Source organism: Ranitomeya imitator, chromosome 4 (genome assembly GCF_032444005.1).
Source record: "Ranitomeya imitator isolate aRanImi1 chromosome 4, aRanImi1.pri, whole genome shotgun sequence".
Taxonomy (NCBI): domain Eukaryota; kingdom Metazoa; phylum Chordata; class Amphibia; order Anura; family Dendrobatidae; genus Ranitomeya; species Ranitomeya imitator.
In genome coordinates this window covers 675,601,926-675,626,896 of record NC_091285.1, presented here as the reverse complement: position 1 = coordinate 675,626,896, position 24,971 = coordinate 675,601,926, and the positions used below count along the sequence as shown (strand labels likewise).

At 44.2% G+C, this 24,971-nt stretch overlaps 1 protein-coding gene across 2 annotated transcripts in view; it reads right to left on the bottom strand.

Annotated features, from left to right (window-relative positions):
- Positions 1–12,295: 12,295 nt before the first annotated feature.
- Positions 12,296–24,971, bottom strand: part of LOC138674351 (mucin-3A-like) — a 93,438-nt gene continuing 80,762 nt past the window's right edge. The window contains exons 11-12 of one of the 2 annotated variants that reach the window (XR_011320602.1): positions 23,660–23,848; positions 12,296–12,742 (exon numbers count right to left, since the gene is read on the bottom strand). Coding sequence is in view for 1 of the 2 variants with exons in the window: in XM_069762206.1 (XP_069618307.1) it covers positions 12,695–12,742 (48 nt within the window). In the remaining variant the exon portion in view is untranslated. The remainder of the gene's footprint in view (positions 12,743–23,659; positions 23,849–24,971) is intronic. The other variant, XM_069762206.1, reaches the window with a different exon arrangement.

Below are 24,971 nucleotides of genomic sequence, written 5' to 3'. Positions count from 1 at the left end.
TGATGTAACCAAGCAAGGTTTCCAAACGACTATATAAAAAAGCAGAAAAGGAGCACAAAAAATGGACACTAACAAAAACAAATAAACTGAGCCTGGACACTAAATCCGTATTTACTTTTAGATAAGTGCTGTGAAAGTTTTATACAGTAGTCCCCTATATCCATGTAAGATCAGAGGTCTGGTGCCCTGGTGTATCACTTTTAGTAACAGAATTTAGTTTTTAATCTGCATGAACTATGCAGACAGCAGAATTTCACCGCCACTAAACAACTAGGTGAGTTATCGTGTGCTAAATCACGTCTGCAACTGCCAAATTTTTTTTACTGTGCAACAAATCTGCACACAGAGCAATTTCACTGCCACAAAATGACAAGGTGGGATATGGCGTGGTGCACCACATATAGCTACTGAAAAAAATAAGATTTAAAAAGGTCTACTTGTGCATGGAGAACAATGGAAGCAGTGCACAACACACTTGTCTGACATGTGCCCTGTTGTCTTTGTTTGTGGACCTCAGTAATGGCACCAATAAAAATAAAAAAAAAACTGCCAGGTCAAGTTCACAGCTACACAGAACACTAGTTATCTAAACTATCTGACTTAGAAACAACCACCTAGCTAACTAGATCTATCAGCACCCAGGCCCAACATCAGGAGCAGCCTCTCTCCACTGTTATACTGACAAAATGGCACCAAAACAAGATGGTCGCCCTTTATATACATGTGATTTCAGCAGCCAATGACAAAAGCCATTGTGTTGGGACAGTGTGGATATTTCCTGGGTCCTGATTGGCCAGCCGCAATGTAAATACATGAAGTTAAAAAAAAAGTTTACAAGCCGCCACTCCTTTGAGATCTCCCCACCCCCTCCCCTCATCAAACACGTGCCCCACACTCATCATCCACCACCATTCTCCTAGCCAAAGTGCTCAAAATACTTAAGGGACAAGGCAAACATTTTCCCGCACTTTTTAACCCCTTCTGTCATGATCCCAATGGCAGGGGATCACAAAAGGACAAGCACACAAAAAACAGAACAAGCTCTAGGGTGATGGAAACTGAGCTGACCGCGATCCTGAACCTAATTCACAACACTAGCAGTAGCCGGGGAACGTGCCTACGATGATTCTAGACGTCTCGCGCCAGCCGAAGGACTAGCTTCCCCTATTAGAAGAAACAAAGACCTCTCTTGCCTCCAGAGAAACACCCCACAGAAATAGCAGCCCCCCACATGTAATGACGGTGAAATGAGAGGAAAGCACATACGTAGTAATGAAAACAGATTCAGCAAAATGAGGCCCGCTAAAACTAGATAGCAGAGGATACAAAAGTGAACTGCGCGGTCAGCGAAAAACCCTACAAAAAACCATCCTGAAATTACCTGAACTCATGTGCCAACTCATGGAACATGAGGAGTAATATCAGCCCACTAGAGCAACCAGCAACAAGGAATCACATAACTGCAAGCTGGACTAAAACAAAAATAAAGCAAAACGTGGAACAGGAAAATCAAAAACTTAGCTTGTCCTGATGATTACAGAAGCGGAAAGCAGAGGTAACAAGACACACTGATTACATTGATCGCCTGCGAGGAAATGACAAGAAAGCCAGGTTAAATAGGAAACTCCCATATCCGGATAGAACAGGTGGACACCAGAGACCGCAGAGAACACAAGTCACCCAGTACCATCTGTAACCACCAGAGGGAGCCCAAAAACAGAATCCACAACAGTACCCCCCCCTTGAGGAGGGGTCACCGAACCCTCACGAGAACCACCAGGGCGACCAGGATGAGCCGTATGAAATGCACGGACCAAATCAGCAGCATGAACATCAGAGGCAACCACCCAAGAATTATCCTCCTGACCATAACCCTTCCACTTGACCAAATACTGAAGTTTCCGTCTGGAAACACGAGAATCCAAGATCTTCTCCACAACATACTCCAATTCTCCCTCCACCAGCACCGGAGCAGGAGGCTCAAGCGAAGGAACAACAGGTACCTCATACTTCCGCAACAACGACCGATGGAACACATTATGAATAGCAAACGATGCCGGGAGATCCAAACGAAACGACACAGGGTTAAGAATTTCCAAGATCCTATAGGGACCGATAAACCGAGGCTTGAACTTAGGAGAAGAGACCTTCACAGGAACAAAACGAGAAGACAACCACACCAAGTCCCCAACACGAAGTCGAGGACCCACGCGGCGACGGCGATTAGCAAACTGGAGAGCCCTCTCCTGGGACAACTTCAAATTGTCCACCACATGACTCCAAATCTGATGCAACCTATCCACCACCATGTCCACTCCAGGACAATCAGAAGGCTCCACCTGACCAGAGGAAAAATGAGGATGAAACCCCGAATTACAAAAGAAAGGAGAAACCAAGGTAGCAGAACTAGCCCGATTATTAAGGGCAAATTCGGCAAGCGGCAAAAAGGTAACCCAGTCATCTTGATCAGCAGAAACAAAACACCTTAAATAAGTTTCCAAGGTCTGATTAGTTCGTTCCATCTGGCCATTCGTCTGAGGATGGAATGCAGATGAAAAGGACAAATCAATGCCCATCTTAGCACAGAACGTCCGCCAAAATCTAGACACAAACTGGGATCCCCTGTCAGAAACAATGTTCTCCGGAATCCCATGCAAACGAACCACGTTCTGAAAAAACAGAGGGACCAATGAGCCTGTCTAGGATTCAGACGCTTGGCAGACTCAAGGTAAATCAGATTTTTGTGATCAGTCAAGACCACCACACGATGTCTAGCACCCTCAAGCCAATGATGCCACTCCTCAAATGCCCACTTCATGGCCAAAAGCTCCCGATTACCAACATCATAATTCCGCTCAGTGGGCGAAAACTTTCTAGAAAAGAACGCACATGGCTTCATCACCGAGCAATCGGAGCTTCTCTGTGACAAAACCGCCCCCGCTCCCATCTCAGAAGCATCAACCTCAACCTGAAAAGGAAGCGAAACATCTGGCTGACGCAACACAGGAGCAGAAGAAAACCGGCGCTTAAGTTCATGAAAGCCCTCCACAGCCGCAGGAGACCAATCAGCAACATCAGCACCCTTCTTAGTCAGATCCGTCAAAGGCTTAACAACACTAGAAAAATTAGTTATGAAACGACGATAAAAATAAGCAAAGCCCAAGAACTTCTGTAGACTCTTAAGAGATGTAGGCTGCGTCCAGTCACAAATAGCTTGAACCTTGACGGGATCCATCTCAATAGTAGAAGGGGAAAAAATATACCCCAAAAAAGAAATCTTCTGGACTCCAAAGAGACACTTTGAACCTTTTACAAACAAAGAATTGGCCCGCAGGACCTGAAACACCTTCCTGACCTGCTGAACATGGGACTCCCAGTCATCAGAAAAAACCAAAACATCATCCAAATACACAATCATAAATTTATCCAGATATTCACGGAAAATATCGTGCATAAAGGACTGGAAGACAGAAGGAGCATTAGAAAGTCCAAAAGGCATCACCAAATACTCAAAATGGCCCTCAGGCGTATTAAATGCGGTTTTCCACTCATCACCCTGCTTAATCCGCACAAGATTATACGCACCCCGAAGATCAATCTTAGTGAACCATTTAGCCCCCTTAATGCGAGCGAACAAATCAGTCAACAATGGCAAAGGATACTGATATTTGACCGTAATCTTATTCAAAAGACGGTAATCTATACAAGGCCTCAAGGAACCATCTTTTTTGGCCACGAAAAAAAAACCTGCTCCCAAAGGAGATGAAGATGGATGGATATGTCCCTTTTCCAAGGACTCCTTAACATAATCCCGCATAGCAGTATGCTCTGGCACTGACAAATTGAACAAACGACCTTTAGGAAATTTACTGCCAGGAATCAAATCTATAGCACAATCGCAATCCCTGTGAGGAGGAAGCGAATTGAGCTTAGGCTCCTCAAAAACATCCCGATAATCAGACAAAAATACAGGAACCTCAGAAGGAGTAGATGAAGCGATAGAAATCGGAGGTGCATCATCATGAACCCCCTGACATCCCCAGCTTAACACAGACATCGCCTTCCAGTCCAAGACTGGGTTATGAGTTTGTAACCATGGCAGACCAAGCACTAAGACATCATGTAAATTATACAGTACCAGGAAGCGAATCACCTCCTGATGAACGGAAGTCATACGCATGGTCACGTGTGTCCAGTACTGAGGTTTATTCATAGACAAAGGTGTAGAGTCAATTCCTTTCAAAGGAATAGGGACTTCCAGAGGCTCCAGACTAAACCCACAGCGGTTGGCAAATGACCAATCCATAAGACTCAGGGCAGCGCCTGAATCCACATGGGCATCGACGGAAATGGCTGATAATGAACAAATCAGAGTCACAGACAGAATGAACTTACACTGTAAAGTACTAATGGCAACAGACTTATCAACCTTTTTTGTGCGTTTAGAGCATGCTGATATAACATGAGCTGAATCACCACAATAAAAACACAACCCATTTTTCCGCCTATAGTTTTGCCGTTCACTTCTGGACTGAATTCTATCACATTGCATTGTCTCAGGTGCCTGTTCAGAAGACACCGCCAAATGGTGCACAGGTTTGCGCTCCCGTAAACGCCGATCAATCTGAATAGCCATAGTCATAGACTCATTCAGACCTGTAGGCGCCGGGAACCCCACCATAACATCTTTAATGGCCTCAGAAAGGCCATCTCTGAATTTTGCAGCCAGAGCGCACTCATTCCACTGAGTAAGCACCGACCATTTCCGAAATTTCTGACAATATATTTCTGCTTCATCTTGCCCCTGAGAGAGAGCCAATAAAGCTTTTTCAGCCTGAATCTCTAGGTTAGGTTCCTCATAGAGCAAACCCAATGCCAGAAAAAACGCATCCACATTGAGCAACGCAGGATCCCCTGGTGCCAATGCAAATGCCCAATTCTGAGGGTCACCCCGCAGGAAAGATATTACAATTTTGACTTGCTGAGCAGGGTCTCCAGAGGAGCGAGATTTCAAAGAAAGAAACAACTTGCAATTGTTCCTAAAATTCAGAAAACTAGATCTATCTCCAGAAAAAAACTCTGGGATAGGAATTCTAGGTTCAGACATAGGAGCATGTACAACAAAATCTTGTATATTTTGAACCTTAGCAGCAAGATTATTCAGGCTGGAAGCCAAACTCTGGACGTCCATGATAAACAGCTGAGGTCAGAGCCATTCAAGGATTAAGAGGAGGTAAGACGCAGCCAGGCTGCAATTAAGGCTAGGCAGCAAACTCTGAGGGAAGGAAAAAAAAAAAAACTTCCTCAGACTACTTTTCCTCCTACTTCAGCCAATACGATTACCACTTTTGGGCCGGCGATACTGTCATGATCCCAATGGCAGGGGATCACAAAAGGACAAGCACACAAAAAACAGAACAAGCTCTAGGGTGATGGAAACTGAGCTGACCGCGATCCTGAACCTAATTCACAACACTAGCAGTAGCCGGGGAACGTGCCTACGATGATTCTAGATGTCTCGCGCCAGCCGAAGGACTAGCTTCCCCTATTAGAAGAAACAAAGACCTCTCTTGCCTCCAGAGAAACACCCCACAGAAATAGCAGCCCCCCACATGTAATGACGGTGAAATGAGAGGAAAGCACATACGTAGTAATGAAAACAGATTCAGCAAAATGAGGCCCGCTAAAACTAGATAGCAGAGGATACAAAAGTGAACTGCGCGGTCAGCGAAAAACCCTACAAAAAACCATCCTGAAATTACCTGAACTCATGTGCCAACTCATGGAACATGAGGAGTAATATCAGCCCACTAGAGCAACCAGCAACAAGGAATCACATAACTGCAAGCTGGACTAAAACAAAAATAAAGCAAAACGTGGAACAGGAAAATCAAAAACTTAGCTTGTCCTGATGATTACAGAAGCGGAAAGCAGAGGTAACAAGACACACTGATTACATTGATCGCCGGCGAGGAAATGACAAGAAAGCCAGGTTAAATAGGAAACTCCCATATCCTGATAGAACAGGTGGACACCAGAGACAGCAGAGAACACAAGTCACCCAGTACCATCTGTAACCACCAGAGGGAGCCCAAAAACAGAATCCACAACACCCTTCACCCCGAAGCCTTTTTTCAACTTCCTGACCAGGCCATTTTTTTCAATTCTGACCACTGTCACTTTATGAGGATGTAAGGGGGTGAAGAGGAAGACGAGCCCAAAGAAGGTTGCTTTCCCTGCTCCTTACCTGGAACCACTTAGTCGGACAGCTGGGTTGTTGGGGAGAGGACTTTCTGTCCTCGACAGAGGAGACGATGTGACTGCTGGGGGCAGGGAGGAAGAGAGAGGAGTGTGGTCAGAAAAGAGCGGGAGAGCAGAGCGTGCAAGACAGAGGGGACAGAGCGCCAGAGAGAAAGCAGGCTGCAGTGCCGCACTCCCCAAAAGAGAGTGCTCCCCGTGAAGGCACTAAGGCTGAGATAGACACCATAGTGAAGGCTGTATGTGAGGGTGTGGACTCGAAGCCTCCGTAATCAGAGAAGACTTTTCCCCTGACAGTGCAGAGACAGTGACACTAGCACGCAGCCCTGGTGACCGCAGTGACAAGTCAAGACCCCTGATTGTGATAAATAACTGCCCAGTGTGTGTGAAGCATTCTTACTGCAGAGAGACTGCCAGCCTAACATACAGAGACTCCTGGAGCACTGTGCTGTGCTACTTCCTGCTTCCAGTTTCACTGTGAGATAAAGACTGCAAAGATTTAACCCCAGAGTCTCCAGTTCCCAGGAGACAGAGGAGAGACTTCAGGATCTTAAAGTGCTGCTGGTGACTGTACCCACGTTGGAATAAGGACCCTCCAGTCAGGACCTCGCTGGACTGATAAGTTACAAGAACACTCGTTAATCATTTCTATTCCACTTAACTGTTTCATTGCTTCAGTTAGCTAGCTGTGTATTGTTATACTGTTTGCATTATCTCTACTAACCCCCTGTTTTCTCCCTGTGAGGAGAATCTTACTCCTGTTAATAAATCCCACTCAACAGTTGGTCTGTCTGTTCCGTGGTGACATACTCACCCTATTACAAGGTCATAACTCTGAAACTCTTCAACGTGTCCTGGTGATTCTGAGATTGTTTTGTCGTGACATATTGTACTTTATGATAGTAGTAAAATTTCTTCAATATGACTTGCGTTTATTTGTGAAAGAAACAGAAAATTTTGAAAATTTTGCAATTTTTAAATTTTAGTTTTTATGCCCTTAACGTAGAGAATCATATCATACAAAATAGTTAATAAATAACATTACCGATATGTCTGCTTTACATTAGCACAATTTTAGAAACATAATTTTATTTTGTTAGGAAGTTATAATGGTTAAAAGTTGACCAGCGATTTCTCATTTTTGCAACAAAATTTGCAAAACCAATTTTTTTAGGGACCACCTCACACTTGAAGTGACTTTGAGGGGCCTATATCACAGAAAATGCCCAAAAGTGACACCATTCTAAAACTTCACCCCTCAAGGTACTCAAAACCACATTGAAGAAGTTTATTAACCCTTCAGGTGCTTCATAGGAATTTTTGGAATGTTTACAAAAAAGTGAACATTTAACTTTTTTTACAACATTTTTATTTCAGATCCAATTTGTTTTATTTGACCAAGGATAACAGGAGAAATTGGACCACAAAAGTCGTTGTACACAATTTGTTCTGAGTATGCTGATACCCCATAAGTGGGGGTAAACCACTGTTTGGGCGCATGGCAGAGCTCGGAAGGGAAGGAGCGCCATTTGACTTTTCAATGCCAAATTTGCTGGAATTGAGATCGGACACCATGTGGCGTTTGGAGAGGCCCTGATGTGCCTAAACATTGAAACCCCCACAAGTGACACCATTTTGGAAACTAGACCCCCTAAGGAACTAATCTAGATGTGTGGTGAGCACTTTGAACCCACAAGTGCTTTACAGAAGTTTATAATGTAGAGCTGTAAAAAAAAATCATATTTTTTCACAAAAATTATCGTTTCATCCAAAATGTTTTATTTTCCCAAGGGTAACAGGAGAAATTGGACCCCAAATGTTGTTGTGCAAATTGTCCTGAGTACGCTGATACTCCATATGTGGGGGTAAGCCACTGTTTGGGCGCATGGCAGAGCTCGGAAGGGAAGGAGCGCTGTTTTGGAATGCAGACTTTGATGGAATGGTCTGCGGGCGTCATGTTGCTTTTGCAGAGCCCCTGATGCACCTATACAGTAGAAACCCCCATAAGTGACCCCATATTGGAAACTAGACCACCCAAGGAACTTATCTGGATGTGTTGTGAGAATTTTGAACACCAGGTTTATAACGCAGAGCCGTGAAAATAAAAAATATATTTTTTTTCCACGGAAATGATATTTAAGCCCCCAAATTTTTATTTTATTAAGGGTAACAGAAGAAATTGGACTGCAAAAGTTGTTGTCCAATTTGTCCTGTGTACGTTGACACCCCATATGTGGGGGAACCACTGTTTGGGTGCACGGCAGAGCTCAGAAGGGAAGGAGCACCATTTTACTTTTTCAATGCAGAATTGGCTGGAATTGAGATCGGACACCATGTCACATTTGGAGAACCCCTGATGTGCCTAAACAGTGGAAACCCCCCAATTCTAACTCCAACCCAAACCCCAATGCACCCCTATGCCTAATCCCAACCATAACCCTAACCACACCCCTAACCCGAACACACCCCTAACCATAATCCCAACCCTAACCATAACACTGACCACACCCCTAACCCCAACACACCCCTAACCCTAATACAAGCCCTAATCTCAACCATAACCCTAACCACACCCCTAACCCTGACACACCCCTAACCCTAATCCCAACCCTAACCCTGACCGTAAACATAATCCAAACCCTAACTTTAGCCCCAAAACTAAGCCTAACTTTAGCCCCAACTCTAACCCTAATTTTAGCCCGAACCCTAACCCTAACATTAGCCCCAACTCTAACCCTAATGGGAAAATGGAAATAAATACATTTTTTAATGTTATTATTTTTCCCTACCTAAGCGGGTGATAAAGGAGGGTTTGATTTACTATTTTTAGTGGGTTTTTATGATTGGCAGCTGTCACATGCTAAAAGACGCTTTTTATTGCAAAATATAGTTTTTCATCACCACATTTTGAGAGCTATAATTTTTCCATATTTTGGCCCACAGAGTCATGTGAGGTCTTGTTTTTTGCGGGACGAGTTGATGGTTTTATTGGTACCATTTTCGGGCACATGACATTTTTTGATCGCTTTTTATTCCGATTTTTGAGAGGCAGAATGAATTTCTTTTGGGGGGGGCGTTTATATCGTTCCACGTGTGGTAAAATTGATAAAGCAGTTTTATTCTTCGGGTCAGTACAATTACAGTGATACCTCTTTTATATCTTTTTTTATGTTTTGGCACTTTTACACAATAAAAACTATTTTATATAAAAAAATAATTGTTTTTGCATCGCTTTATTCTGAGAGCTATAACTTTTTTATTTTTCTGCTGATGATGCTATATGGCGGCATTTTTTGCGGGACAAGATGATGTTTTCAGCGGTACCATGGTTATTTATATCCGTCTTTTTGATCACATTTGCACTTTTTGTTTGGCAGTATGATGATAAAGCGTTGTTTTTGCCTCATTTTTTTTATTTTTTTTGTGGTGTTCACTGAAGGGGTTAACTAGTGGGACAGTTTTATAGAGCGGGTCATTACAGATGTGGCGATACCAAATATGTGTACTTTTATTGTTTTTTTTTATTTACATAAATAAATGGATTTATTGGAAAATATATATTTTTTTTTATTTTATTTTATTTTTTTTTTATACATTCTATTTTTTTTTTACTTTATAACATTGTCCCAGGGTGGGACATCACTATATTAGATCAAATCGCTGATCTGACACTTTGCTTAGCACTGTGTCAGATCAGCGATCTGACAGGCAGTGCAGGAGGCTTTCTGGCGCCTGTTCTCAGCAGGCGCCAGGAAGCCACCTCACTTCAGGATCCGGAAGGAGCCCTGTGGCAATTTTGGATCGGGGGACTCCATGGAGAACAACGGAACAACATGATCGCATCGCATTGTTCTGGTGGGAGAGCGCAGGGAGCCCCCGTCCCTGCGCGATGCCCCTCTATGTCGCTGTCACTACTGACAGTGACATCAGATGGGTTAAATGCCCACGATCGACATATTCAAGCCAAATATATGTTTGGCGATAGGTTTTCGACCATATTCGCTCATGTCTACTTCTGATCACTGCCATAGAGTGTATCACAGTGATCAAAATTAACCAATAAGAAAAATTCCTACTGTTGCTGTATGCCGGCAGACATATCTCGATGGGAGCATTGCGCATGCGCCCGCCATTTTTTTTTTCAAGAAGACTTTGCAGAGGGAAGGGGACCGAGCTGGAGGGACTGGAGGAAGATGAAGGTTTTGGGGGGGGGGGGACTTGGGGACCTCATTTATCTCTCTGCTACAGCCTTATTCCTGATCGCTGTTTTAAAACGGCAATGGCATTTCTTCTATCTTTGCACCCTAAATGACACCTTGTTTCACAGTTAGAATAAGCAGTGGCGGCAAAGATAGAAGCAGTGTGCAGGCGCTGCATTCACCTCTTCTCCAGCTTCTAGCAGAGTGCAAGCGCTGCACTCACCTCTTCTACAGCTTCTAGCAGAGTGCACACGCTACACTCACCACTTCTAAAGCTTCTAGCAGAGTGCAAGCGCTGCACTTACCTCTTCTACAGCTTCTAGCAGAGTGCAAGCGCTGCACTCACCTCTTCTACAGCTTCTAGCAGAGTGCAGGCTCTGCACTCACCTCTTCTCCAGCTTCTAGCAGAGTGCAAGCGCTGCACTCACCTCTTCTACAGCTTCTAGCAGAGTGCACACGCTACACTCACCACTTCTAAAGCTTCTAGCAGAGTGCAAGCGCTGCACTTACCTCTTCTACAGCTTCTAGCAGAGTGCAAGCGCTGCACTCACCTCTTCTACAGCTTCTAGCAGAGTGCAGGCTCTGCACTCACCTCTTCTACAGCTTCTAGCAGAGTGCAAGCGCTGCACTCACCTCTTCTACAGCTTCTAGCAGAGTGCAAGCGCTGCACTCACCTCTTCTACAGCTTCTAGCAGAGTGCAAGTGCTGCACTCACCTCTTCTACACCTTCTAGCAGAGTGCAGGCTCTGCATTCACCTCTTCTACAGCTTCTAGCAGAGTGCAGGCTCTGCATTCACCTCTTCTACACCTTCTAGCAGAGTGCAGGCTCTGCATTCACCTCTTCTACAGCTTCTAGCAGAGTGCAAGCGCTGCACTCACCTCTTCTACAGCTTCTAGCAGAGTGCAAGCGCTGCACTCACCTCTTCTACAGCTTCTAGCAGAGTGCAAGTGCTGCACTCACCTCTTCTACAGCTTCTAGCAGAGTGCAAGTGCTGCACTCACCTCTTCTACAGCTTCTAGCAGTGTGCAGGTGCTGCACTCACCTCTTCTACAGCTTCTAGCAGAGTGCAAGCGCTGCACTCACCTCTTCTACAGCTTCTAGCAGAGTGCAAGCGCAGCACTCACCTCTTCTACAGCTTCTAGCAGAGTGCAAGCGCTGCACTCACCTCTTCTACAGCTTCTATCCCCATGGATCTACAACATCTTCTAGAGCAGTGCCACCTTAGTGATATCCTGTTCAAGGAGACAAGAATGAAGAGGAAAAGTAAGAAGACAAATCCATTATGCTAGGTTATAAGGACTATGAACGGTTATGAAAAAAAGATTTTTACACTCAACACTAATAATGAACAAAAATATTTGTGGATGTCATGACGTCATGATGCCGACTGCACAGATGAGGACCACCCTGGTCCGACTGCCACTGAGGTCCACATTGGATGCCAGAACAGGGCAACCCAAATCTTTGTGCTGGACTCAGCTCTTTTTGTCTCGTATCTCTCCCAGTCCATTTGGCTGCTCTGTCTTTTCTTTTGTCTTTTATATTCTTCTCTTTTGAGCCTCCATTTCTACCTTTCCCCACGGGAATCCACAATAATGTATGGGGTAAAGATGGACGTTAAAACTGGGATTCACAAAGCAGGAAACACATGCAGATAGAGACTCGGGGAGAGAAGTCAAAAGACAGAAAAGAGAAGAAAAACTTATAGAGAGTGGCAAAAAGAGAGGGTATAACAGGGGTTTTAACCTCTTCCTGTCAGATGAGACAACTTTCCCTTCTGAGTTCCAATTTCCGGAGCTTCGCTCACCCGTGTCGGTGTTTTGGCATATTCAATGACTTACTCTCTTGTTTCTATCCTCTATGTGTAATATAAGAATGAATTGACAGTAACTGATTTTAAAATGAATTTTAATTGTGAATGTTATTTTTTTTAAATAATAAAATAATAATAACTTATTGATTTTACCAATAAATTACAACAAAAAATTATTTACACACCACTTGATGAGTTTTCCTGAATGCCAGAGCTAATTACAGCCATTCTAGTTCCAGCCAGCGTAGAAACATGAGTAATGCCGAACCTTCCATTGAAGAATATTAATAAATATAATATTAAACTCCATTTATGCTGCAGGAACATAGTATCCTCTAGATTATGTACAGAAATCTACACGAACTCATCGGCTTCTGTGGGCATCACCCTGCATTCTTACACTCAGCCAGCAGGGGGAGAGGTTCATCCCTGTCCAGTCTGTGCAGTCACCTGAGCTCTTGGGAGAGACAACTGGTAAGAAGAAAGAAATATAATTTCATTAGATCAATCTGATGCAAAAAATATTACTAAAATGCATGTGATATCACCTATTGTGAATGGTGGATCCACTATCTATAAAGGTGCTATCAGTCATTGTACAGGAGGAGGAGGTGAGCTGTGACATCACCTATTGTGAATGGTGGATCCTATATCTACTGTATATAGAGGTGTTATCAGTCATTGTACAGGAGGAGGAGGTGAGCTGTGACATCACCTATTGTGAATGGTGGATCCTGTGTTATCTACTGTATATAGAGGTGTTATCAGTCATTGTACAGGAGGAGGAGGAGGTGAGCTGTGATATCACCTATTGTGAATGGTGGATCCTGTGTTATCTACTGTATAGAGAGGTGTTATCAGTCATTGTACAGGAGGAGGAGGAGGTGAGCTGTGATATCACCTATTGTGAATGGTGGATCCTGTGTTATCTACTGTATATAGAGGTGTTATCAGTCATTGTACAGGAGGAGGAGGAGGTGAGCTGTGATATCACCTATTGTGAATGGCGGATCCTGTGTTATCTACTGTATATAGAGGTGTTATCAGTCATTGTACAGGAGGAGGAGGAGGTGAGCTGTGATATCACCTATTGTGAATGGCGGATCCTGTGTTATCTACTGTATATAGAGGTGTTATCAGTCATTGTACAGGAGGAGGAGGTGAGCTGTGACATCACCTATTGTGAATGGTGGATCCTGTGTTATCTACTGTATATAGAGGTGTTATCAGTCATTGTACAGGAGGAGGAGGAGGTGAGCTGTGATATCACCTATTGTGAATGGCGGATCCTGTGTTATCTACTGTATATAGAGGTGTTATCAGTCATTGTACAGGAGGAGGAGGAGGTGAGCTGTGATATCACCTATTGTGAATGGCGGATCCTGTGTTATCTACTGTATATAGAGGTGTTATCAGTCATTGTACAGGAGGAGGAGGAGGTGAGCTGTGACATCACCTATTGTGAATGGTGGATCCTGTGTTATCTACTGTATAGAGAGGTGTTATCAGTCATTGTACAGGAGGAGGAGGAGGAGAGCTGTGATATCACCTATTGTGAATGGTGGATCCTGTGTTATCTACTGTATATAGAGGTGTTATCAGTCATTGTACAGGAGGAGGAGGTGAGCTGTGATATCACCTATTGTGAATGGTGGATCCTGTGTTATCTACTGTATAGAGAGGTGTTATCAGTCATTGTACAGGAGGAGGAGGAGGTGAGCTGTGACATCACCTATTGTGAATGGCGGATCCTGTGTTATCTACTGTATATAGAGGTGTTATCAGTCATTGTACAGGAGGAGGAGGAGGTGAGCTGTGATATCATCTATTGTGAATGGTGGATCCTGTGTTATCTACTGTATATAGAAGTGTTATCAGTCATTGTACAGGAGGAGGAGGAGGTGAGCTGTGATATCACCTATTGTGAATGGTGGATCCTGTGTTATCTACTGTATATAGAAGTGTTATCAGTCATTGTACAGGAGGAGGAGGAGGTGAGCTGTGATATCACCTATTGTGAATGGTGGATCCTGTGTTATCTACTGTATATAGAGGTGTTATCAGTCATTGTACAGGAGGAGGAGGAGGTGAGCTGTGATATCACCTATTGTGAATGGTGGATCCTGTGTTATCTACTGTATATAGAGGTGTTATCAGTCATTGTACAGGAGGAGGAGGAGGTGAGCTGTGATATCACCTATTGTGAACGGTGGATCCTGTGTTATCTACTGTGTATAGGGGGGTTATCAGTCATTGTACAGGAGGAAGAGGTGAGCTGTGACATCACCTATTGTGAATGGCGGATCCAGAATGTGCTTATTTTATACCATTAATTTGACCTAGATCTCCTGCATCAAATGTATGCACCATTTGAAATAGTGCAAATAAGTGTATTTTATTAAGCACTCTGGCACGTTATTTTGGATTCTTATGTATTTATCTCCATCTACTTGCAGTTGATATTTGTTGGCACATAATTAGCACATTGGTGCAAAGTATGCTATATAATTAATATCTGCTCACCTGTATACCTACTCAGCACTTGGCACTTTAATTTATGAAATATTACAGATATTTGCACTATTTCAAATGGTCCATACATTTGATGCAGAAGTTCTAGGTCAAATTAGTGGTATAAAGTAAGCACATTGGTGCATAAATATTTATTTATTATATATTTTTTCACCACTGCTATGGCTGATACATTGTGTATGAATTCATTATATTTTGTTAAGAGTCTGGGATGGTGATTGAGTAACGGAATTTACATAGGAGGCATACAATTCTATCACATTGGGATTATTTTTATATACTATTATTAATTCAAACTAATTCAAACTAATATTAATTCATTGGAATGTTGGAACAACAATGTTATGCAACCCACTTGGAATTGTTAGATTTTAAAGCCTATGCTTATAGGTACTCATATTTGGTAAAATCTTGACTTTAGCCTCAATGACCCATTTTTTTTGCTTTTTGATACATGTTCTGTGTTTGCTTTTTTTGTGTCTGTATTCCTTTTATCTGTATTGATTTTATGTGTTATGTAATGGGTGGTTGGAATAAAATTTTTATAGTTTTCATATACTTTTGGGCGTTTACTTCCATGTAGAATTTGTAGGTTATACAGTTGTGGCCAAAAGTATTGACACCCCTGCAATTCTGTCAGATAATACTCAGTTTCTTCCTGAAGATGATTGCAAACACAAATTATTTGGTATTATTATCTTCGTTTAATTTGTTTTAAATGAAAAAACACAAAAGAGAATATAGCAAAAAGCAAAACATTGATCATTTCACACAAAACTCCAAAAATGGGCCCACAACCTTTAGCCAAAATAACTGCGACCAACCGCTTCCGGTAACCATCAATGAGTTTCTTACAATGCTCTACTGGAATTTTAGACCATTCTTCTTTGGCAAACTACTCCAGGTCCCTGATATTTGAAGGGTGCCTTCTCCAAACTGCCATTTTTAGATCTCTCCACAGGTGTTCTATGGGATTCAGGTCTGGACTCATTGCTGGCCACCTTAGAAGTCTCCAGTGCTTTCTCTCAAACTATTTTCTAGTGCTTTTTGAAGTGTGTTTTGGGTCATTGTCCTGCTGGAAGACCCGTGACCTCTGGGAGACCCAGCTTTCTCACACTGGGCCCTACATTATGCTGCAAAATTTGTTGGTAGTCTTCAAACTTCATAATGCCATGCACACTGTCGAACAAAGCAACCCCAAAACATCAGGGAACCTCCGCCATGTTTGACTGTAGGGACCGTGTTCTTTTCTTTGAATGCCTCTTTTTTTCTCCTGTAAACTCTATGTTGATGCCTTTGACCAAAAAGCTCTACTTTTGTCTCATCAGACCAGAAAACATTCTTCCAAAACGTTCTAGGCTTTTTCAGGTAAGTTTTGGCAAACTCCAGCCTGGCTTTTTTATGTCTCGGGGTAAGAAGTGGGGTTTTCCTGGGTCTCCTACCATACAGTCTCTTATCATTCAGACGCCGACGGATAGTACGGGTTGACACTGTTGTACCCTCGGACTGCAGGGCAGCTTGAACTTGGTTTGATGTTAGTCGAGGTTCTTTATCCAACATCCGCACAATCTTGCGTTGAAATCTCTTGTCAATTTTTCTTTTCCGTCCACATCTAGGGAGGTTAGCCACAGTGCCATGGGCTTTAAACTTCTTGATGACACTGCGCACGGTAGACACAGGAACATTCAGGTCTTTGGAGATGGACTTGTAGCCTTTAGATTGCTCATGCTTCCTCACAATTTGGTTTCGCAAGTCCTCAGACAGTTCTTTGGTCTTCTTTCTTTTCTCCATGCTCAATGTGGTACACACAAGGACACAGGACAGAGGTTGAGTCAACTTTAATCCATGTCAACAGGCTGCAAGTGTGATTTAGTTATTGCCAACACCTGTTAGGTGCCACAGGTAAGTTACAGGTGCTGTTAATTACACAAATTACAGAAGCATCACATGATTTTTCGCACGGTGCCAATACTTTTGTCCACCCCCTTTTTTATGTTTCGTGTGGAATTATATCCAATTTGGCTTTAGGACAATGCTTTTTGTCTTTTTTCATTTAAAACAAATTAAACGAAGATAATAATACCAAATAATTTGTGTTTGCAATCATTTTCAGGAAGAAACTGAGTATTATCTGACAGAATTGCAGGGGTGTCAATACTTTTGGCCACAACTGTATTGAGATTGGAAGTGCCATTTATCTAGGCCTAGTATTTTCTGATTTTTCTATTCAAGAACAGTCTAGTCCTTCAAGGACAACTACAGCTCCAGGTAGGAGCCTTATACTGGAAGAAGTTTGTCTTCCTTATGCTGTCTATCATGCCCATGGGTCATTCTGAGTAAAGGACTGCTCAGTTTGAATTTACCCAGTCGCGAGAAGTGTCTGGTTCCCATGTGTCAAAGACAGTCAACTGTGTCTTCTTCTTCTTCAGCTGGTCTGTTAGTCATCGAGTCAAGGTGTGCTGACATCACCAAAGATGGGGAAGTGGTGACTATCTCTCCACACGTCTCCAGTGACTATACCAGTAATCTGCTAGTCGTCGAGCCAAGGTGTGCTGACGTCAGCAAAGATGGGAAAGTGGTGACAATCCCTCCACACAACTCCAACGACTATACCTGTAACCTGTTTATGGAAACATCTCCGCCTCTTGGATGTTTTCTTCTGGATAACTGGCAGAAGATGGTTCCTATATGGGTACCTTCATCGTCCATGTGACCGGTTGGTGAAGATTCCATAACAGAATTTTCCTCCTATCAGTTTTTTTCTGATCCGGTGGAGCTGTTGTTCTCCACACTCAGCTTCAATGATTTTTCCTGTGTTCAGTACTCTAGAACATCTCTGCTACCTGAAAGTTTGTCTCTGGATTTCGGGGAGAAGATGTATCCTGTGAGAGTTCCCTCAGCTTCCTTTTGGCCGGCTGGTGAAGATACCAAGTCGGAAGTTTTCTTGTCTCTGAGTTCCCCTGATCTGGAAGAGTAGGTCCAGTTTTCTCGGGATTACGGGCTGAAGTTGAACCCTGTAAGAGGGTTTCCAGTTTCCAAGTGTCCGGTTGATGCAGATGTCAAGACAGTAGCATCCAAGTCCCTGCTTCCTATCTACTTGGTGGAAGTGGTCCAGCCCATTGAGGAAGTTAATCCTGTTGAGCATAAAGAGACTATGCTTTCTGAGATTCCTGGTGATCCGTCTACCCTAAAGATGTCATGATGACTTGGACTGTGAGTGAACCCTTTCTTCTTCTACAGATCATTCTGGTGGATTTGAAGAAGAGGGGGCGTAAAGGAGGGGGTACTTTAACAACCCTGCCGGCATCACTGCATGGCCTTCCATCCCCCATCTGCCTGATACATCAACTCACTCACCCCAGGCCATGCTGTGAGATTTGTCTGTTGCCGGCTCCATGCCGTATGCTTCATGCATAGGGGGGCAGCGCTGGAAAATCCGGATTCTCCCTAAGGAGTCCTTGGCCAATAGCCTTGAGGCCTCTGATACTTAAGGCATCCTCACCCATTGGAGGATGCCTGAGCAAACTATTCCCCTCAGTTAGCATTTACTACTGAGCTGCCAGGTCGTGTTCTGTTTCCTGTCTCTGGGGGCTGCAATATGCAGGCCTATCTGTGTCCAGTTCTTGTATCCATGTCCATTCCTGTCTGAACTCTGGTCTATGTCCGTTCCTTTTCCTTCTTTGTTTGCTTGGCATTCCCACTCTGCTGTGTGTACCTCAGCCTTATCTTTCTGCTCTGCTTGCCACTATCCGTGGCTCTGTACCTCTCTGCTCTGTTCACCACTATCAGTGGCTCTGTACCTCTCTGCTCTGTTTGCTACTACCAGTGGCTCTGCACCTCTCTGCTCAGATTACCACAATCTGTGGTTCTGCACCTCTCTGCTCTGTTCACCACTACCCGTGGCTCTGTTCTACTCTGCTCTGTTCACCACTACCCGTGGCTCTGTTCTACTCTGCTCTGTTCACCACTACCCGTGGCTCTGTTCTACTCTGCTCTGTTCACCACTACCCGTGGCTCTGTGCTTCTCTGTTTTGCCACAGCCTGTGGCTTGTGCCTCTCTGCTTTGCTCACCACAACCTGTGGTTCTGCGCCTTCTGGCTCTTGGCTTTGCCTCCTGCGGTTCCGGCTATTGGCATTGCCTACTGCGTCTCCACTCTTGGCTCCGCCTCCTGCATCTCCTCTCTTGGTTCTGCCTCCAGCGGCTCCGTCCTTAGCTCCGCCTTCTCCTTTTCTGTCTTCTCCTTCTCTTAGCTCTGTCTTCTTCTCTGCTCTTAGCTCTGCCTCTGCTCTTTGCTCCGCCTCCTACGTCCTGCTCTTAGCTTTGCCTCTTGTGTTTATGTTCTTGGCTCCACCTCCTGCTCTTAACCCCGCCTCCTGTGGTTCTGCGTTGCATCCGCTCTTGCTCTATCTCCGTTCTACAACTAGCCTTACAGGTTCCTACCTGTCTCCATACACCCGCCTGTATACCATTTCCTACCAGAGTATCAGCCCTGTCCGTCTAACCTGCCAGAGGGCCAGTCATGCCCGCCTGCCTGCCAGTGTCTCTGCCGTGCCTGCCAGTGCCTCTGCCGTGCCTGCCAGTGTCTCTTCCGTGCCCACCTGTCTGCCAGAGTCACAGCCGTGCCTGTCTGTCTGTGTCCTGACCCCTGGTGGGATCAGCATCCACAGTCAGACACCACCCTGGATTGGTACCAAGTAGCTACCGACCTCACCATCAGAGGCTCCAGCGAACACCTAGGAAGCTACTAGTTATGCCTCTTCCAGGGTAGTCTGGTCAGTGGTCCAGTGGGGCCACACCCCTGCACGCCCGCGCCACCCAGTCTGGGCACGAGCGTTACATGGATTCTGTGTTATCTACTGTATATAGAGGTGTTATCAGTCATTGTACAGGAGGAGGAGGAGGTGAGCTGTGACATCACCTATTGTGAATGGTGGATCCTGTGTTATCTACTGTATATAGAGGTGTTATCAGTCATTGTACAGGAGGAGGTGAGCTGTGACATCACCTATTGTGAATGGTGGATCCTGTGTTATCTACTGTATATAGAGGTGTTATCAGTCATTGTACAGGAGGAGGAGGAGGTGAGCTGTGACATCACCTATTGTGAATGGTTGATCCTGTGTTATCTACTGTATATAGAGGTGTTATCAGTCATTGTACAGGAGGAGGTGAGCTGTGATATCAACTATTGTGAATGGTGGATCCTGTGTTATCTACTGTATATAGAGGTGTTATCAGTCATTGTACAGGAGGAGGAGGAGGTGAGCTGTGACATCACCTATTGTGAATGGTTGATCCTGTGTTATCTACTGTATATAGAGGTGTTATCAGTCATTGTACAGGAGGAGGTGAGCTGTGATATCACCTATTGTGAATGGTGGATCCTGTGTTATCTACTGTATATAGAGGTGTTATCAGTCATTGTACAGGAGGAGGAGGAGGTGAGCTGTGACATCACCTATTGTGAATGGTTGATCCTGTGTTATCTACTGTATATAGAGGTGTTATCAGTCATTGTACAGGAGGAGGTGAGCTGTGATATCAACTATTGTGAATGGTGGATCCTGTGTTATCTACTGTATATAGAGGTGTTATCAGTTATTGTACAGGAGGAGGAGGAGGTGAGCTGTGATATCACCTATTGTGAATGGTGAATCCTGTGTTATCTACTGTATATAGAGGTGTTATCAGTCATTGTACAGGAGGAGGAGGAGGTGAGCTGTGACATCACCTATTGTGAATGGTGAATCCTGTGTTATCTACTGTATATAGAGGTGTTATCAGTCATTGTACAGGAGGAGGAGGTGAGCTGTGATATCAACTATTGTGAATGGTGGATCCTGTGTTATCTACTGTATATAGAGGTGTTATCAGTCATTGTACAGGAGGAGGTGAGCTGTGATATCACCTATTGTGAATGGTGGATCCTGTGTTATCTACTGTATATAGAGGTGTTATCAGTCATTGTACAGGAGGAGGAGGAGGTGAGCTGTGACATCACCTATTGTGAATGGTTGATCCTGTGTTATCTACTGTATATAGAGGTGTTATCAGTCATTGTACAGGAGGAGGTGAGCTGTGATATCAACTATTGTGAATGGTGGATCCTGTGTTATCTACTGTATATAGAGGTGTTATCAGTTATTGTACAGGAGGAGGAGGAGGTGAGCTGTGATATCACCTATTGTGAATGGTGAATCCTGTGTTATCTACTGTATATAGAGGTGTTATCAGTCATTGTACAGGAGGAGGAGGAGGTGAGCTGTGACATCACCTATTGTGAATGGTGAATCCTGTGTTATCTACTGTATATAGAGGTGTTATCAGTCACTGTACAGGAGGAGGAGGTGAGCTGTGACATCACCTATTGTGAATGGTGGATCCTATGCCATCTAATGTGTATAGAAATGTTATCAGTCATTATAATCCTACCTGTGATAATGAAACTGCTTAAAAGTCGTTTGTACACAATATGAAGAGTGAATCTAGTATGAAGCTTAGTGGCGATTGTGAAAATTGCAAGATTTTATACGCAGTACAAATCTATGTTTCTACTGTGATATGCAGTAGATAGAAGAATAATCAAAACTAAGAGTTCTCAGAGGTTGATAATAGAGATCAGTGAGCACTAAAACGCTCGGGTGCTTGTTGCTCGAACCAACAATTCCTAATACCCCCATGGCGAGTAAAATTTGAGTAACGAGTATAATGGGAGTCAATGGGATATCAAGCTTTCTTTCCGGCAGACCCTACAAAGAGGTCTGGGGGGCAGTGAAATTGTTGGAATGGATAGGAAAAGTGCCGTATGGAAGGAAACAGCACGAGGAAGACCCCTGGAAGCTGCTGAGAACAATGGGGTCACACTTTTACTCCACTTTAAGGACTGACAATAAAAGATTCCAAACCCTCGAAAAGTTGCATTTTACAGGAAAAGAATGTTTAGAAACATTCTTTCTGCATAATGACTTGTATATAAGGCAACATTTAAAAAGGATTTAGGGTATGTGCACATGTTCCAGATTTTTTGCATTTTTTTTCGGCGGTTTTCCACGGCAAAAACACTTGAAATCGCATACATTATGCATCCCATCATTTTGAATGCATTCCGCAATTTTTGTGCACGTGCTGCGTATTTTTCCACAATAAAAACGCATCCAGACGTGTGCACATACCCTAAAGATATAAATAATGTAAGTAAAGCAAAATTGATTTTTTTTTATTAAAAAAAATAACACATTTCAGAGTAATTTATGAAGGAAGGAAGAAGTGATAAAAATAAGGGAGTCAGAAACACCCTGTATTAGACATATAGGAGGCCTCCTACACATTCTGGTCACATTGTCATGTATTGGCCTCCTAGACTCATATAGACTATTTTGAGGGTTATGTACCAAGGAAATGTCCTCTAGACCATAAAATAGTCTATGGGTGAGCAATATAAAACTAAAACATTTTTTAACAAGTTTTTTAGGCTTATATAGCATGAAATGGACCAAAGTAGATGTAAAAGCCCTATGGATGAGCAATATTACCAATACATTTTTAGAAAGTTTTTCGAGGGTTATGTACCAAGGAAATGTACTCCAGACCACGGAATAGCCCATGGGTGAGTACTATAATACCTAGAAAATTTTGAACAAGTTTTTGAAGCTGATATACCACTGAAATCTACCCAAGAAGATGTAACACACTATGGATGAACAATATAATTGTTAAGGCTAGCGGAACGCACCAAATAATTAGGAAGATGGTGTAAGGTGCGTTCGCAGCCCCGGGTCCACTGTGCAGAGATGGAACCTGCTGCTGGCCCCACTGTGCCACAGACCAGACTACCCTGGAAGGGGCATAACTAAGAAGCTTCCTTGGTTTTCGCTGGAGCCTCTGACGGTGAGGTCAGGCTTGTGCAGCAGGCAGCTGCCAGGTGCCACTCCAGGGTGGTGTCTGGCTGTGGCTGCTGATCCCACTGGGAGAATGGAATATAGGCAGGCAGGCAAGGCTGGCACTCTGGCAGACAGGCGGGCACGGCTGGGACACAGGCAGGCAGACAAGTACAACAGAGACACTGGCAGGCAGGCATGGCTGGCTCTCTGGCAGGCAGGTACGGGTACAACAGAGACACTGGCAGGCAGGCATGGCTGGCTCTCTGATAGGACAGGCGGACAAGGCTGGTACACTGGAAGAACCGGTAGGGACCGGTCTGCAGGCAGGTATGTAAAACACGTAAGAACCTGTTCTGACAGGAGGACTTAAGAATAGGTAGAGAAAGACAGCAATAGCGGATGCAGAGCGAAAGCACAGGAGCTAGAGCCAAGAACAGAGATGCAGGTGGCGGTGCCAAGAGCAGGAGGTGTAGCCAAGTGCGGAAATACAGGAGGCGGAGACATGTGCAGAAATGCAGGAGGCAGAGCCATATACAGAAACGCAGGAGGCGGAGCCAATAGCAGGAGGCAGAACCACGCACAGAAATGCAGGGGGCGGAGCCAAAAGCAGGAGGCAGAGCCACGTGTAGAAATGCAGGAGGTGGAGCCAAGAGCAGGAGGCGGAGCCACATGCAGAAATGCAGGAGGCGGAGCCAAGAGACGTAGAATAGAACCGCAAAGGAGCAGAGCCAAGTAGAACCGCAAGGAGCAGAGCCACAGAGCGAGAGCTGAGCGGAGCTGCAGAGCAAAGCCGCAGAGATATAGTAGAATGCAGGACAGAACGGCACTAGAGTTAAACGTCTTCAAACAAGTAGGACTGTTGGTGGACAGCTGTGTACTCAGGCGTCACAATCATAAGGGGTAATGGTGCTCTGCATGGAAATCCAGCTAATAATCCGTATGCAAAGAAGAAGAAGAAAATAATGCGGCACTCACCCCGACTTGGCTGTGAAGATTGTGATCTTTATTGAAGAAAAAATGAAGATTACATCCGTCAGGACATCAGGTATGAGAGAGGGTGCGGTATAGGAGCACAGACGACGGCCGTTTCGCACACACAGGTGCTTCGACGGGTCCGAGTAGTAGATTACAACACGTCATTTCCTTATAAAGGATATCTGACGTCTAAGAATAAATGCGTGAACTTAATAAACAAAACAATATGGACCAAATGTGAATGTGACTAAATACAAATAAATAATCTACATGCAGACTGACAATTTTCAGGAGAATACAATAATCTTATAACCATATCGTTATTTACAGCAATCACCTGAAAAAATCACTATTAGCATTTGGACTTAGCTCTAGCTTATAAGGAATTTTTTTTATAAAGAATTTTTTTTATATAGTGGATACCTACCAAACTTTTACTTGCAAATAGCGGCATCCTGTGGTCGCATGGCTTCTCTGTAGTGGAAGATTGCAGAAATCTTCAAAAACCACGTTAGGCCGGTTTCACACGTCAGTGGCTCCGGTACGTGAGGTGACAGTTTCCTCACGTACCGGAGACACTGACTCACTGACACTGACTTAAAATAAATGTGTCTCTGCACATGTCAGCGTGTTTTCACGGACCGTGTATCCGTTTGCAAAACACGGAGACATGTCAGTGTTCATGGGAGTGCACGGATCACACGGACCCATTAAAGTCAATGGGTCCGTGTAAACACGTACTGCACACGGATGCTGTCCGTGTGCCATCCGTGTGCCACCTGAGGACCACACGGACCGTGCAGGAGAGACAGCGCTACAGTAAGCGCTGTCCCCAGCGTGTGGTGCTGAAGGCGGCATTCATCTCTTGTCCCCTGCAGCGCTCGCAGGAGAGAAGAGATGAAAAACATTTTTTTTTGTTAAAAATAAAGTTTTGGGGTCACCAATACACCTCCCACCTTCCTTGCGCCCGCCCGCTTGCAGAGAAATATGCACCCAGCTCCCACGATGCCTCCTCTCAGCACCGGCAGCTCGTCCTGTGTGAGCAGTCACGTGGTACCGCTCATTACAGCGATGAATATGCGGCTCCACCTCCAATATCTGAAAATGGTGAATTTTGTGAGCAGCTCCACACAGAAGAGCAGGTCTGGAAGCACATATACTGGTCTTAAGGGTTTTGAGATGATTTAAGTATGGTACGCTGGAGACAAGATGATACCACCTGTCAGAGGAGGTGTTTGAAGCTGGATGTGACAGTGTTTTGGAAGTTCTTTATAGGAGAATATCGAATGGGGGGTATTGTAGGAAACCCTGG